The sequence below is a fragment of the Anolis sagrei genome, chromosome 5, assembly GCF_037176765.1.
Source record: "Anolis sagrei isolate rAnoSag1 chromosome 5, rAnoSag1.mat, whole genome shotgun sequence".
Taxonomy (NCBI): Eukaryota; Metazoa; Chordata; class Lepidosauria; order Squamata; family Dactyloidae; genus Anolis; species Anolis sagrei.
The window spans coordinates 157,933,826-157,949,506 of NC_090025.1; the positions used below are offsets into that span (position 1 = coordinate 157,933,826).

General features: G+C 39.7%; 2 protein-coding genes across 2 annotated transcripts in view; both read right to left on the reverse strand.

Moving 5' to 3' along the window:
• Window positions 1–143: 143 nt before the first annotated feature.
• On the reverse strand, window positions 144–7,117 carry ARL1 (ADP ribosylation factor like GTPase 1). The gene is made up of 6 exons (XM_060777233.2): window positions 6,936–7,117; window positions 2,580–2,717; window positions 1,937–2,018; window positions 1,367–1,478; window positions 606–784; window positions 144–481 (listed from the first exon to the last, which is right to left on the reverse strand). Exons 1-6 carry the CDS (start codon window positions 6,937–6,939, stop codon window positions 451–453), a joined length of 546 nt encoding a protein of 181 aa, XP_060633216.1. The 5' UTR covers window positions 6,940–7,117; the 3' UTR covers window positions 144–450.
• Window positions 7,118–10,200: 3,083 nt separating this feature from the next.
• The window catches only part of NUP205 (nucleoporin 205), a 53,875-nt gene continuing 48,394 nt past the window's right edge, over window positions 10,201–15,681 (reverse strand). The window contains exons 37-43 of the mRNA XM_060777232.2: window positions 14,748–14,876; window positions 14,448–14,574; window positions 13,573–13,739; window positions 12,927–13,047; window positions 12,689–12,817; window positions 11,710–11,783; window positions 10,201–10,537 (exon numbers count right to left, since the gene is read on the reverse strand). Of these exons, the coding sequence (XP_060633215.2) occupies window positions 10,385–10,537; window positions 11,710–11,783; window positions 12,689–12,817; window positions 12,927–13,047; window positions 13,573–13,739; window positions 14,448–14,574; window positions 14,748–14,876 (900 nt within the window). The 3' untranslated portion in view covers window positions 10,201–10,384. The remainder of the gene's footprint in view (window positions 10,538–11,709; window positions 11,784–12,688; window positions 12,818–12,926; window positions 13,048–13,572; window positions 13,740–14,447; window positions 14,575–14,747; window positions 14,877–15,681) is intronic.

Below are 15,681 nucleotides of genomic sequence, written 5' to 3' on the forward strand. Positions count from 1 at the left end.
GGAGGACAAAAATGGTTCCCCGCCTGTTTTAGGGCATTATCTTGTAGCAGTTTTGACAATTCAAACAATGTTACCCAAAATAACAAAGCTATCAACTGCAAACATGGACAAATCGAAGAGGACTGGCATTAAACAGACAAACATAAGGTCATTAAATATTTATTAGTGTTAAATAGTTTCAAACACTCAATTCTCAGTAACAAAGTTTTTCCCCCCAGATATTTTTCATGTTCTATTTTTGGATTATATAACTGTCATAAAAATTGATGTTACATATATAACTTACACAAGTTAAAAGAAATGGAGCAAACATAGTATACAGACATTCAATTGATTCAGTGTGATTTACAATTCACAGCAACCCCCATCTCTTTCAAAAGGTAAATATTCTGTCAGTCCTATTTACAGCATTGCATTCACTCTGACTATGGAAGGAAAAGTTTGTCCATTTCACTGTCTGCTCTTTAAGGTCTCCACCAACCTAGAAAAAAATGGATTTATTGTTTTTACACAGCAGTAATAAATCCTTGCTTGCAACAGCATGCTCATCTTTAATCTGTGCTTCTATACACAAACTTTAAATATTTAAGTACAGTGGTACTTACCATTCCATTGCCTCATCGAGTCCAGTGCCTTTAGTTGCAGATGTTTTGAATATCTGCCATTTCCGATCCTTGAGTGCAGGAAGTCCAAGTGCATTTGCCATTTCTGTTGGAGTCATAGCCTGTTCCATATCTTGCTTGTTTGCAAACACCACTAAAATCGCTTTCTTTAGTTCTTCTTCCTAAATGTGGAAGGAAATTATACAAATCATTCCACTTTTCATTATCAAGTTTCACTTCATCATGAAAAGTATATAAAAATACTACAGGTGTGATTTGGAGAATTCTTTTTCAGTTTGAAGGTGTGTGCTTATGCCAGGTCCTAAGCTCCCAAGAAAGCACACAAATTTCACTTTAAATACTGGACTGAAATTATACACAGAAAGGAAGTAACAAAATCCATTCATTTTCAGTGCTAAAGATTTAAAGGAGGCTGGACGGCCATCTGTCTGGGGTGCTTTGATTGTGCTTTTCCTACTTTTGTGGGGGGTTGGACTGAATGGTCTGTATGATCTCTTCCAACACTATGATTCTATATAATTGTAACATGAGTATTGGATTAATAATAAGTTTGGTCCACTTCATAACTGTTTTACTAATTTTAAAGGCAATGACCACAATCTGATTACGTAATTAACTTGGATTTCATTGTTTCTGCCAAAATGAACAGCTACCCCCAAGAATGCATGTAAGACTGCAAGCTGGAAATCCAGTTCCTGTCCTGCAACTAGAACTATCATATATGTAGGCCTCACATTTCATACCTCCAACATGGCAACGAGCTCAGACTTTGAAATTCCAATTCTGTCTCTGTCACAGCTGTCCACCACATAGATGACTGCATCTGTGTTAGAATAGTAACATCTCCAATATGGCCTGGAATATAAACATCATTATATAGGTTAAAATGCCTGCCATCAAGAAAAGTAGCTATTACACCAAACTAAACCAATAGCACTTAAAAATATAATTTACTTTTATTACTAGGGAATGTTACAGCCAGAATGAAAATAAATCTCAGCCAGGCAACAAAGTCATGGTCTTTCAGACTCATAGATAAATGAACAGACACTGTCCATAATAAATGTAAACAAGTTATAACTCAAATACATGTATTTTTCAAATTAAACCAAATATTTTGGCAACCTTTTGATATTTTGCTTATTAGTACAAAGACAGCATGTCCAGTGTTTCTAATCTCTTATATTTTTATAAACAATGAAACCAAAAATGCTTTTTTGTGTCTATTTAGAGAACCCCAAGAATGCAACAAAATACTTTAGAAATCACACCCTGTCTTTTAATCCTGTCAGATGTTACCAGATCTGCTATACCTGATGCTTGTCTGGCCTCCCAAGTCCCAGACTTGAAACTTTAGATTCTTGTAGGTCACTGTCTCAACATTGAAACCAATTGCTAGAAGAGAAAAACAAAATTATCAAACTATGTTAAAAACTTGAAAAAAACAGAATATTGTTTGTTTTAATCCGAATCAAATATAAAATGATGCAGTTTATTTCCTATCTCCTGGCAAAGTAATATATTCCACACTTGGAAAGTCCAACCCATTACTCAGGTTCAAAAGAATAAACTAATTTTATAAAAAGCCAAGTTAAGAAGTGAGAAAAGGCTATGGACAAGAACCAATATTGCAAAAATTGTGTTTTCCTATTAGGGGCAGAAACTAGTGAGTGTCTCTGTCCAGCCCAAAGTTTTGAATGCTACCGAATGTTTCCGAGATCTACAATATATTCTCAAATTGTAAAGGCATTTATAAAGTGTACCTCATATCAGTAAACATTTAGAATATTTCACTGATCATTGCTGTTTTGATTACGTTTAGAGGAAAATACAACGATCCAAGGTTTTATTTTCAAGTTTCAACTTAATTTCAGTAGTAATTTAAGCTTGTCACATGCAAACATTGTTTAATAATAATGAATAAAGTACTGCATTACATGTGTTTCAGGCACTTACTAGGAATGGTAGTCACAACTTCACCAACTTGTAATCTATAGAGAATGGTTGTTTTTCCTGCTCCATCTAATCCCAAAATCAAAATTCTCATCTCCCGTGTACCAAATAAACTGGAGAAGATGGTTGAAAAGAAGCCACCTACAAAGAAAAATAACTACTTTGAAAACTATAGTCTTCACACAAGTTAACAATGATCAACAGCATTCTTTCTTTGGCAGTATAAATGCTTCCAAGATGGTATGTATACACTTTTGCCAATGCAGAAACAAGACAGCAAGTGTCTTATTTGAAGAGAACAGTATCTTACAGCAAGTTCCAAATGCTGAATGTTTCATGAGAAGCACACAAGTATACATGCAGGAACATGTTGCAATGTAGTTCTGATCTGCCACACCTTCAACTAGTCCTTCCCCACATCACATTTTGTTTTTCTTTTCCAATTGAATTCAATCTTCTGGTATTATTGATTGGTTGATTTTATTTACCATACTTGTATCCTGCCTTTCTCAACCCCGAAGAGGACTCAAGGCGGCCTTACAAAGGCAACAATTCAATGATGCATGTATACATACATTGAGTAATAAACAAAAACATTAAAATCAACCAATTAAAACATAACATTAAAACAACAATTAAATTCACATAATCCAGGTCATACTCCAGGGCCAGTCTGGGTTGCCGTTAAATTAATTTATAATCTCTTATTGCCTTTCTCTCATTATTGACCAAAAGCCTGATCCTAGAGCCAATCTCATTTAGGTTTTTTTCTGAAGGCCAGAAGGGAGGGAGCCGATCTAATTTCACTGGCCAGGGAGTTCCATAGACAAGGGGCCACCACTGAGAAAGCCTTGTTTCTCATCCCCACCAGCCGCGCTTGCAAAGGAGGTGGGACTGAGAGCAGGGCCTCCCCTGATGATCATAGAGAGATATGTTTGGACAGATATGCTGGGCTGAAACCATTTAGGGTTTTATAGGCTAAAGCCAGCACTTTGAATTGTGCTCGGTAGCAGACTGGCAGCCAGTAGAGCTGATGCAACAGGAGGGATGTCCTCTCTGTATTAAGCAAGCTCACTTTCATAGCTTTTAGAGATTTTCTTCTTTTTAAAGTTTTTAAATGGCTTAACACATTTCAGAAGTTCTCTGAGAATACCAGTTTCTTGGTTTCTCAGTAGCCCTGTTTTGGTTCCATAAGTAATGGTAATATGTGGACGTGACTATTATATTTCTATTCCGTTTGATAAGCTTTCTATTTTCTAAACAGTAAGGCTTCTCACTCTTTCCTGACACTAATAAAGAACAAGCTGTTTTAGCGACTACAATAAATCATGGTTTCTCAGAAGAATACACAGCAAGTGCTGGGGTCAGACATTCCTTCTTTCAGTACAGCCATTATCATGGAACATTTTGCCATTCTTTAGCTAAACGCTTATTTCAGTCAGAAAAACTGTAGATGTTAATGATAGATGGAAACAACCCAATTTCAAGCCATGAGTTATGACTATAAGCTTTTTTTCCCAACAAACCACAGCCAAGACACAATGCTAAACTACTACTCATGTGAGGGAAAGCACGCAAGCCTCATTGCCTCCCACTTGCAGCTACCAAACTGAAAAGGTGGGTGAAAATGTGGGTCAGATGACAGAGTGTATTTAGCACACTGAAGGACTTCTCCGGGGGATCTTAAGAGCTATAATGAACTCATAAAGGGACATATAGTCATTCAAATAGCCTACACCCAAGCCATATTCAAAGGATAGCACAGAAAGGTATGTCAATGAGGCCAAACAGCTCAAACCAAATGTAAAATTTTAAGACAAACATGAATACATGTCTTGCCATTTCTTAATTAGCCTTTCACATCATAAATACCCTTGGTCTTAACTAGAAATCTAAACTATAGTATATAAGCCTGGGCTGGCTATTGTTGCATAAATGCATACTTTTAATAACAGTAAATAACAAAACATAATTTAATAGCTAGGATTTCTGAATCAAACCACTCTAATTTCAGTGGGCACTAAATATTTCACAAAGTAAACATATTAATACTTCTGTTAGGTAACATTACAAGTAGGTCTTTACCAACAATGTCCATATGCAGTTTTAAAAACATCACTTTGTTATAGCTTTTACAATCAGTGATGTTTCTGTTACATGCCCTCTTGGGATGGATAATCTGGGGCCCTTGATGTTGCTTTAACACAAGTTCCCATCTGCGCCGCCAGTATGACCAATCACAACTGTTAGAAGTTCATGAACACTTGGAAAGCCACAAAATTTCTTCACAAAGATGCATGGGAACATTAGGTCACTGTCTTACACCACTAAAGGGCAGCCAGTCCTTCAGATGCTGCTGAACTCCAACACCCACTGTCTCACTGTACTTTTGTTCAACACCAGCTGAGATTTTACAATCGTCCATCAAGAAGATTGCTTCTGGCCAGAATTAACACAACTTCAGTGATCTAAAGACTCTCTTTAGACTCACCCACTGAGAGCCCTTCCAGACAGACCCTGTATCCCAGGATGTGATTCCAGGTTTTCTGTTTATCCCAGATTATTTGGCAGTGTGGATTCATACAATCCAGTTCAAAACTCAAAATCTGGGATCAGATTCTGGGATATAGTGCCTGTCTGGAAGGCACTGAGAATTTCCACAAAAGACCAAAACAGTTGTAGTGAATAGGCAGTAAATACATAGTGTGGGGAACTGTCCCTAGCACGTAGTGTGGGGAACTGTCATTCCTCCCTGTGATGTTCTTCAAACCAGGTTTTCCATGTGTTGCCTTATTTGAGACTCCAAAAGCCTGTTCCTCCTAGGGCTGGAAGGTGAACCTTATTATAAAAGAAGAACATTTCCTTTTACGGAAACCAGAGCACCGAGTTTATTTGTACTGAGGGCCACATGCGCCTTTTGTCTGCCTTCAAAGGGCCATTGAATCCATAATGGAAAATCAGTGGAGAGGGCCTAGTTTTTTTAAAAAATAGTGGTCATTGCTCTTTGGTTTTTAGCCAATTTGGGTCCCTATATGTTATTGAACAACAACTCCCATCACTATTGATTATCTGCCATGCAGACTGGGAATAACAGGAATTGCAACCCAACAGCCCTTAGAATCATGAAGTTGGCAGAGACCTCATGAGCCACCCACTCCAATCCCCTGCCATAAAGCAGGGAAATCACATTCAAAGCATCCCTGACAGAAGGCCATCCAGCCTCTATTTAAAACCCTCCAAAGAAAGAGCCTCCACCACACTCTGGGGCAGAAAGTTCCACTGCTGAACAGCTCTCACAGCAAAGAAGTTCAGGTAGAATCTAATTTCCTGTAGTTTGAAGCCATTGTTTCACGTCCTAGTCTCCAGGGCAGCAGAAAACAAGCATGCTTCCTCCTACCTATGACTTCCCCTCACATATTTATACATGGACCTCATCATGTCTCCTTTCAGCCTTCTCTTCTGCAGGCTACACATGCCCAGCTCTTTAAGCCACTCCTCATAGGGCTTATTCTCCAGGCCCTTGATCATTTAATTGCCCTCCTCTGGACACTTTTTTAGCTTAGAGCAGTGGTTCTCAACCTGGGATCCCCAGATGTTTTTGGCCTTCAACTCCCAGAAATCCTAACAGCTGGTAAACTGGCTGGGATTTGTGGGAGTTGTAGGCCAGAAACATCTGGGGACCCCAGGTTGAGAACCACTGGCCTAGAGTCAACATCTCCCTTCAAAAGCCCTTGTGACTCTGAGGTTGGGGAAAGGTGGAAGGACATTTTAAAGCCAGACATCACACCCACAAGCCTGGTATCTTAATTCAATCTTGATTCAATAAAACACGCTGCAGCCTTCCAGATGTTACTGTATCACAACTCCCATCCGCTTTAATCATATGTCTAGTGATGAGGAATACAGGGGTTGTAGTCCAGCATCTGGAAGAACACATGAAATGACATGGAGGGCTGGAGCTTGACATGTGCGACATAAACCCATCCAAATACCACCAGAGGTCCTTTATTTTGGCTTGTGGCCCTTTCACAAGATCTGAAATGTGTCTACATGATGTAATTGAGATACTGTACTTGTTAACACAGGCCTGGGCCAACTTGGGCCCTCCATGTGTTTTGGACTCCAACTCCCACCATTCCTAACAGCCTCAGGCCCTTTCCCGCTTAAGCGGCTGAGGGGGAAAAGGAAGGGGCCTGAGGCTGTTAGGAATGGTGGGAGTTGGAGTCCAAAGCACATGGAGGGCCCAAGTTGGCCCAGGCCTGTGTTAACAGTTATTTCCTGATCGTCTGTTCAACCGCCCACGCCCGCTGGCCCCTTCAGCCTCTTTTCCCTCTCCGTCCTTCCTCTTCCGCGCCTTACCCATGGCTGAGGAGTCCTCCCGCTCCGCTTCTCCCTCAGAGAAACCCCGCAGGCCGCCGCCGCCGCCGCCGCCTCCTCCTCAGCCGCCGCCGTTCACCCGGAAGTCTCAGCGGAGCCACTTCCACGTCGACCGCTTCCCTCAGAGGCGTCGCTGATACGGGAGAGCAACAGAGCGGGCGGGGTGTTCTCGTTAGCGCTTTCCACACGAATTTGAGGAGTGCCCTCCTCGAAAGGAAACAAAATTAATCTGTCCTGCAGCCGTTGCAAAATTAAAAAAAAGAAAAGAAAAAGCAGCGTGTAATTAATATTTTTAAAAATAGAATTTGTTTCACTTGAACGTCGCGAATCTGCCACTTCGGAAATATAAACTTTCTGTTTCCTCTCTATGGAAATTGTGCAAGCGGGCGGGAGTTTGCGCTGACGTCAACACAAGAGGCGGGGCTTGCTGCATCCTTATGCTGAAACTAGCCTTCCCCTGCCAGGCGTTGCTGTGGCTCAGTCTGTGTATATGTGTTTTGTATGTGTATAGGTAAGTATATGCGTGTATATACTTGTGTATATGTGTATATACATATGTACATATAGACTGCTCCAACTTCCATACAGTGGTCCTTATTTCTCATGCCAGTAAGGTAATGCTCAAGATCCTGCAAGGAAGACTCCAGCAATACATGGAGCGAGAGTTGCCAGATGTACAAGCTGGGTTTAGAAAAGGCAGAGGAAGGAGAGACCAGATTGCCAATATCCGCTGGATAATGGAGAAAGGCAGGGAGTTTCAGAAAAACATCTACTTCTGCTTCATTGACTATTCTAAAGCCTTTGACTGTGAGGATCATAATAAATTGTGGCAAGTTCTTGGTGGGATGGGCATACCAAGCCACCTTGTCTCTCTCCTGAGGAATCTGCACAAGGACCAAGTAGCAACAGTAAGAACTTACCACGGAACAACAGACTGGTTCACGATTGGAAAAGGCGTACGGCAGGTTTGTATAATCTCACCCAACCTATTCAACTCGTATGCAGAACACATCATGCAATGTTCTGGGCTTGAGGAATGCAAGGCTGCAGTTAAAATTGCTGGAAGAAACATTAACAACCTCAGATATGCAGATGACACCACTTTGATGGCCGAAAGCGTGAAGGAGCTGAGGAGCCTTCTAATCAAGGTGAAAATAGAAAGTGCAAAAGCTGGGTTGCAGCTAAACATAAAAAAAAACATGATTATGGCAACAAGAATGATTGACAACTGGAAAATAGAGGGAGAAAACGTGGAGGCCGTGACAGACTTTGTATTTCTAGGTGCAAAGATTACTGCAGACACAGACTGCAGCCAGGAAATCAGGAGACGCTTACTTCTTGGGAGGAGAGCAATGACCAATCTTGATAAAATAGGGAAAAGTAGAGACAGCACACTGGCAATGAAGATCCGCATAGTAATAGCCATGGTATTCCCCGTAGTCACCTACGGATGTGAGAGCTGGACCTTAGGGAAGGCTGAGCGAAGGAAGATAGATGCTTTTGAACTGTGGTGCTGGAGGAAAGTTCTGAGAGTGCCTTGAACAGCGAGAAGATCCAACCAGTCCATACTTCAAGAAATAAAGCCTGACTGCTCATTGGAGGGAAGGATACTAGAGGTCAAGATTAAATACTTTGGCCACATCATAGAAAGCTTAGAGAAGACAATGATGCTGGGGGAAATGGAAGGAAAAAGGAAGAGGGGCCGACCAAGGGCAAGATGGATGGATGGGATCCTTGAAATGACTGGCTTGACCTTGAAGGAGCTGGGGGTGGTGACGACCAACAGGGAGCTCTGGCATGGGCTGCTCCATGAAGTCATGAAGAGTCGGAAATGACTGAACAAATGAACAACAACATGCATTGTAATGTATTTTTTATTTTTTGGCCTTTTAAGTCTCTTCTGCGTTTTTCAGTGTTTTTATGAGTGATGGTCACTTGCTGGCCTGAGAGATGTATTGTGTCCAAATTTTGTGTCAATTCATCCAGTGGTTTTTGAGTTATGTTAATCCCACAAGTGAACATTACATTTTTATTTATATAGATTCATTCAAGAATGCTGGCCAGCCCCTCTATGTGTGTTGGGATATCTGGCTCTCTTACAGTGGTTCTCAACCTGTGGCTCCCCAAATGTTTTGGCCTTCAACTCCCAGAAATAGTAACTGCTGGTAAACTGGCTGGGATTTCTGGGAGTTGTAGGCCAAAACACCTGGAGACCCACAGCTTGAGAACCACAGTCATAAAAGCACCGTGATGTCTCCCACTCAGTTAAGGAAACTGGCTGCAACCCAACTGAAACCCATTCTTGCTTGAACAGTTACATTTTGAGTTGTGTATTTTTTGGGCTTTGTGTGTGTGTGTCAGAAGCAACTTGAGAATATACTGCAAAACCCGCTGTATGGCCATCTTCCAGAAACATTATCTCCTGACGTTTCACCCACATCTATGGCAGGCATCCTCATAGGTTTTGAGGTCTGTTGGAAACGAGGCAAGTGAGGTTTATATATCAGTGGAATGTCCGGGGTGGGAGAAAGAACTCTTGTCAGTTTGAGGCAAATGTGAATATCCCAATTGACCACCTTGATTAGCATCGAATAGCCTTGCAGCTTCAAAGCCTGGCTGCTTCCTGCCTGGGGGAATCCTTTGTTAGGTGTTAGCTGGCCCTGGTTGTTTCCTGTCTGGAATTCCCCCCTTTTTAGTTTATTTACTTTATTTACTGTCTTAATTTTAGAGTATTGGAACATGAAAGGCTAATTCACCCAGAGAAGTCAGTTATACTAAACCATAATAAAAACTCTGTATTGATTTAATATTGACATACAGTAATTAAAGGCAAATAGCCCCGATTTAATGTAACAGCTTTATTATATTATGAAAAATTATTTTATTTAAAGTATCATTTCTTTAATTCTTGCCCATTACTTGAGTTCCGGTTAACTGAGAGTCGACTTTATATTCCAGCCCACCCTCACACACAAAATCCAACTGTTTATACAAAGCAAGAACAGTTGGATGGAGAAAATCTACCTTGTTATGAACTTCCTTAACAATCCCTTGACTGGTTGCTTTCTTATCAATACTAGAACCAGATAAAAGTCTTGCATCAAAACTCCCTTCTGCTACCCCTGAGATTTATATAAATTGCAGATGGATTTGCAATTAATGTATTTAGCATCCAGCTGGTTTATGATTGTTCCCCACACATGTAAATGTCAAATTAAGGTTTTTACAAATGACAGCTGCAGTAACATTTGTTCTTTTACACAAAAATGCATGTTTATTTTTTATTGTTTTCCTCCTTGGTACATATAGGAAAAGGAAGAATACACAAGATTGTTTCATTGTTGTAATGAAAAAAGTAGCAAAATTATTTTGACTATAATTTAGAAAATTCAATCGTACAAAAAAAATCAGCAAGGTACAAACAGTAGTCTTCAGGTCCTTGATATCCTCAAGAGACCACGGATCCGTCTAACCAGCGCTTGAATAAAAGTGTAGCGTGACCGAACCTTGGAGTATAAAGTTTCAATGTCAAGGAGTTTTTTCTGCAATGATTCCCCAAAACTGTTGGTGGCCTCGAGCTGGAGCTAGATAGGAAAGAAGAAAAAATTAAAGAAACCTTGTAGCATCTGTTAATTATGCCTGCCTTGAGATCAGGTCTATTGTTCTAATGTAGCACAAATCCTATATAAAAATCATACTACATATTTTTGACATTAATATTGAAATCTGAAATATATAGTTTTTGTGGCAAATTGCAAGATGTGTCTAAGAATCATGGAACTATTCGGAGTCTAAAGTTCTAAACTTATATTAGTATTCATTAGACTCTAGGGTAAGCCCATGTAACTTGCAATTTAAAAGTTCTAAAAGATTAGACTGGGAGATCTGAAGCTCTAAATTTTGATCCAGGCTCCTAATCTGCCTTTTAGGTTTGTCAGATGGCCACCCCTTCTCCTAAGTTTTGTGCATTTTCTCCCATTCTGAAAAACTGAAATGCCTCTCAAGATTACTAGACATAAGAAATGTAAACTAAAACATGCTTGTGATTTTGGTTATAACCTTTGGTCTTTGGTCCTGCCTACTGCTGCAATGTGGCCTCCAAGGACTGTTCTATAAACAGACTTGACTCTCAGTCTGGCAGGTGGAAGAAGCCAAATAAAAACTTCTAATATAAATTTCTTTTCAGTGCTTTATTTAAAAAGCCAACAGCTTTTTATTTAACAAGATTCATGAAGAAAATTGCAGTAATAAAATCCAGTTTTGACTATTTCTTTTTTCCTCTTATGGAATATGTCAGTAAGATTTCAAAGGGATGTTTTAATGTTTTGAGTTGTACTGTATTGCCTATACACCAACATCTGGTAATTATAATAGTTCTCATTATATGCTACAGGAGCCCCTGGTGGTGCAATGGGTTAAACTCTTGTGACCGCAGGACCGCTGACCGAAAGTTCGGCAGTATGAATCTGGGGAGTGGGGTAAGCTCCCGTCTGTCAGCTCCAGCTTCCCATGCAGGGGGGACATGAGAGAAGCCTCCCACAGGATAGTTAAACATCCATGCATCCACTGGGCAACGTCCTTACAGACAGCCAATTCTCTCATACCAGAAGCGACTTCAAGTTTCTCAAGTTGTTCCTGACACACACACAAAAAGTATGCCAAAGCACAAAGCACTATTCTTCAACACAAAAACAATACAGATACTTTGGTGACTAGGATACAATTTCTCAAAAAACCAACTGGATTATTTTCTTACCTGATCTATATCAACTTGGCTCACTCTGCTCAATCCACTTCTAAAATCAAAGTTAGGCTGTGCACTTAAGGAATCTTGAAATTTTTAAAAAAGCAAGAATTATTCGACATCCAAAACAAATATTAAAAACATGCAACATTAAGTGACTAAAGTGTGATGTTCTGCCCTAAATATATAAAGCAAATCATACCTGCGTGAGAACAAAATTTGCTATTCCATTATGCCAGCAAGGATCTTTCCTACTTGTAGAAACTTTGACAAGAAATCTACTTCTGGAAACTCAAACTGGTCTTTGGGCCATCCTCCAGAATGCTTAATGCAACTGACCATAGGTCACTATCAAAAGTGGCATGGTAATTTATTTTTTTTCCTTCCTTCCTTCCTTCCTTCCTTCCTTCCTTCCTTCCTTCCTTCCTTCCTTCCTTCCTTCCCTTCCTTCCTTCCTTTCCTTCCTTTCCTTCTTTTCTTTTCTTCCTTCTTTCTTTTCTTTCCTTCTTTCTTTCCTTCCTTCTTTCCTTCCTTCTTTCCTTCCTTCTTTCTCTTTCTTTCTTTCTTTCTTTCTTTCTTTCTTTTTGGACCAAGGAAGGATGTGACACAGAAAAAATATGCAGCTTTGGATAGAATCCTTCCAACGTTGGTGTCCTCTCTATCCTCTACTCTTATCTATCCCCAAACAATTTGGCTATATGCCACAGATTCGTCCTGAAAAGCTTATAGCTTTAATCTTTCTGGGAGGAGAGCGAGTTCAGATATATACAACATTCACAAAGTTTGAGAAAGCAGTGCCACAATATCCAAAATGGACCACAAAATGTTTAAACAAAAGCTCTATTTACTAAGTAAAACAATGTTATTGCAAAACATACTATAGAAAACCAAATCCTGCCCAGTATTCCTGAGGACAATGACATAATCAAATATTTTTAAACATTAGCACACAGTATAATGAAACCATTTCAATGGGTTTTGAGGAAATCACCTTGCAATCTTCTACTTTTCAGTGGAGTCCTGGAAGCCAAAAGAGAATCTTGAGAATCTGCAGGAGTGCAGTGCAATAAATAGTGCTCCAGGTGTCGCCAAAAAATAAACAGGCATGTTTCAATTATATCTGCAAACATTTCTAGTAAAGGAAAACATTAGATTTATTGTGTAACATAATTTATACATTTATTTTTAGTGCAATCTTCAGAATCTCATCTTAATCAGTGAAAGGATACAGCAACAAAGAGAAAGCAATTTGGCTCGATTGTTAATCAGCTTCACCAAGCGTCGTCTCGCCAAGATATATTTTTGGGCAGTAGAGATTTTGTCTACTGTTAGCGTAAGTGACTGGCACAGCTGTGAAAAGAAGAAAAACACACGTAATTCCATGTAGCCAGTGGTCTATACAGTGCCATGTATACATAAATGTGCACTTCCCACTCTAGAAAATATAGTAAAACATTTAATGCAAAACTCTGAATTTATCACTACTTCAGACAAATAAAATTAACCGCAGAGCAATGCAACATGTATCAACTGGTCAGTCAAAGCAAACTCTGTTTTGTTAAAAATATTTTTATTTTATCAATAAGGAAAATACCAGCTTAATTACATCACTATTCTTTGGGGAAATTAAATATCAGTTGTATCAAATCCAGAATCATTATTGTACAGTGGTCCTGTTAACACCAGTAATGAATATCTACTCAATATGAAATGTCGGACACTGGTGAATTTATTTCACTCTTCCCTCATTAACTATGGTAATTACAACAGTGATTACTAACAGAATATGGAACACAGAAAACTAAATCAGAGGTCACAATAATTCAGTGGTTAGTCTGGCAATTATGAAAATCAATGAGGAGGACAAGGTATTACCTCTTTTATCTCATCTGGCGGTAACTGCTCCACATTCTGCAATTTGCTGACACTCTGGCGATGGCTATCATAGTAACTGAAGAAGTCATTTGCACTCTGCTTTAACAAATAAAGGATGATGCCCAGACCAGGCAAATGCCAATAGGGGATCACAGGTGCCTGTGTATCTGAAACAGATTACCACACAAAATAAACTGTCTCCTAAAAACGACAACTGTGCAATCTTAAACACATCTATGCAAAATCATCAAACTTGTTGGAATCCACTGTCTAGCACATATGTTTGGAATGGAAGCCATAATTGTAACTATACAAGCCTCCACATCAAACTCTGCTAAGGGATTAAACACTGTAATACCATTTGTTTATTCATTATCAAATCCTATAATCCTAACCCAAATTTCAAATCCCTGCTTCAATAATGGGACACCCAATTTTAAGGTGGTAAGCAGCCTGCATGGGAAAGACAGGGAAAGAGAAAAAAGTCCCATTGCAAGAGTGGAAGTTTGGCAATACGATTTTGGTAGCAGGTCCAGACCTCTTCAAACACAACTATAGCTTTCACAGTTATGTCAATCATACCTATGGCCTAGGATTATATTGAAATGAAAAGAAATTCTGTAAAGAACTTTGGGTTTTAAAATCCAAATGGCCCTGACATGGTTCACATAGCCATGTTTTGTTTTGTGATACCATTTTTCACGTCAACATTATGAATGTAAATGCAGATTGTATGAAAATAATCTGATCAGTGGACATGAGTCATAATCTAGAATTCCAATGGCTGCTTCAAGCAGTTATGCGAACTGACTCTCCATTTTAAACAACTGAGAAGAGAACAGTTTCTGATCAAGAACAATAAGCCACAAACGCACCTTGCCGAGGTCCATCTCTGTTGGTGAATTCTGAAAGGTTTGGAGTAAAGAGGCAAACGGTGTGCTCAAAAGTGGGGGCACATTGTAACATAAGCAACTGGCAGTATTCCATCACATTGGCACAGATCTAAAGAGGAGAACGCAAAATAGGCTAAGAACTACCAAGTAGAAAATAAACTACAAAATGTATATAACGGCTATTCCTGCCATGACTGTCCTTATTCAGTCAGTAGCACAAAAAAGAGAAAACATACATTTCTAAATGAGAAGTGTTTTCCAGCTGTTACATTGTATGCATACCTGTTGCATGGCCAGTTCAGCTTCATCCCTCTTGTTCACTCGATCTCCCTCTGCAGGATCATCTTGCAGCTTAAACTGACGCAGTCTGTCTGATCCACCAAACCGTGTTAGAAGGCTTAAGCACTGCCTCTAAAGAAGGGAAAATGAACAAGCACATTATTTTTGACTGCTCCTTTATGGCTGCTTGTTACCTATTTTTAGTATATCATGAATACAGGGTGGCAAGATGCGATAGAATATTGTGAATGACTTTGTGTGATTACTGTTGTTGTGTGTCTTCAAATCATTTCTGACTTATTGTAACATGCGATGGGCGGAGCTTGAGGAATGCAAGGCTGGGGTGAAAATTGCTGGAAGAAACATTAACAACCTTAAATATGCAGATGACACCACTTTGATGGCCGAAAGTGAGGAAGAGGTGAGGAGCCTTCTAATCAAGGTGAAAGAACGCAAAAGCTGGGTTGCAGTTAAACATCAAAAAACCCAAGATTATGGCAACAAGAATGATTGACAACTGGGAAACAGAGGAGAAAACGTGGAGGCAGTGACAGGCTTTGTATTTCTAGGTGCAAAGATTACTGCAGACACAGACTGCAGCCAGGAAATCAGGAGACGCTTACTTCTTGGGAGGAGAGCAATGACCAATCTTGATAAAATAGTGAAAAGTAGAGACATCACACCGGCAACAAAGATCTGCATAGTTAAAGCAATGGTATTCCCCATAGTCACCATAGGATGTAAGAGCTGGACCATAGGGAAGGCTGAGCAAAACAAGATAGATGCTTTTGAACTGTGGTTCTGGAGGAAAGTTCTGAGAGTGCCTTGGACTGCGAGAAGATTCATCCAGTTCATAATTTAGGAAATAAAGCCCGACTGCTCATTGGAGGGAAGGATAGTAGAGGCAAAGATGAAGTACTTTGGCCACATCATGAGA

Excerpts from the sequence above, each read along its gene's own strand:
- ARL1 (XM_060777233.2), bottom strand. Across the intron at positions 1,479-1,936 it reads GGAGGCCAGACAAGCATCAG|GCCATATTGGAGATGTTACT; the intron begins GTATAGCAGATC and ends TTTATATTCCAG. Across the intron at positions 482-605 it reads CTCGATGAGGCAATGGAATG|GTTGGTGGAGACCTTAAAGA; the intron begins GTAAGTACCACT and ends ATTTTTTTCTAG.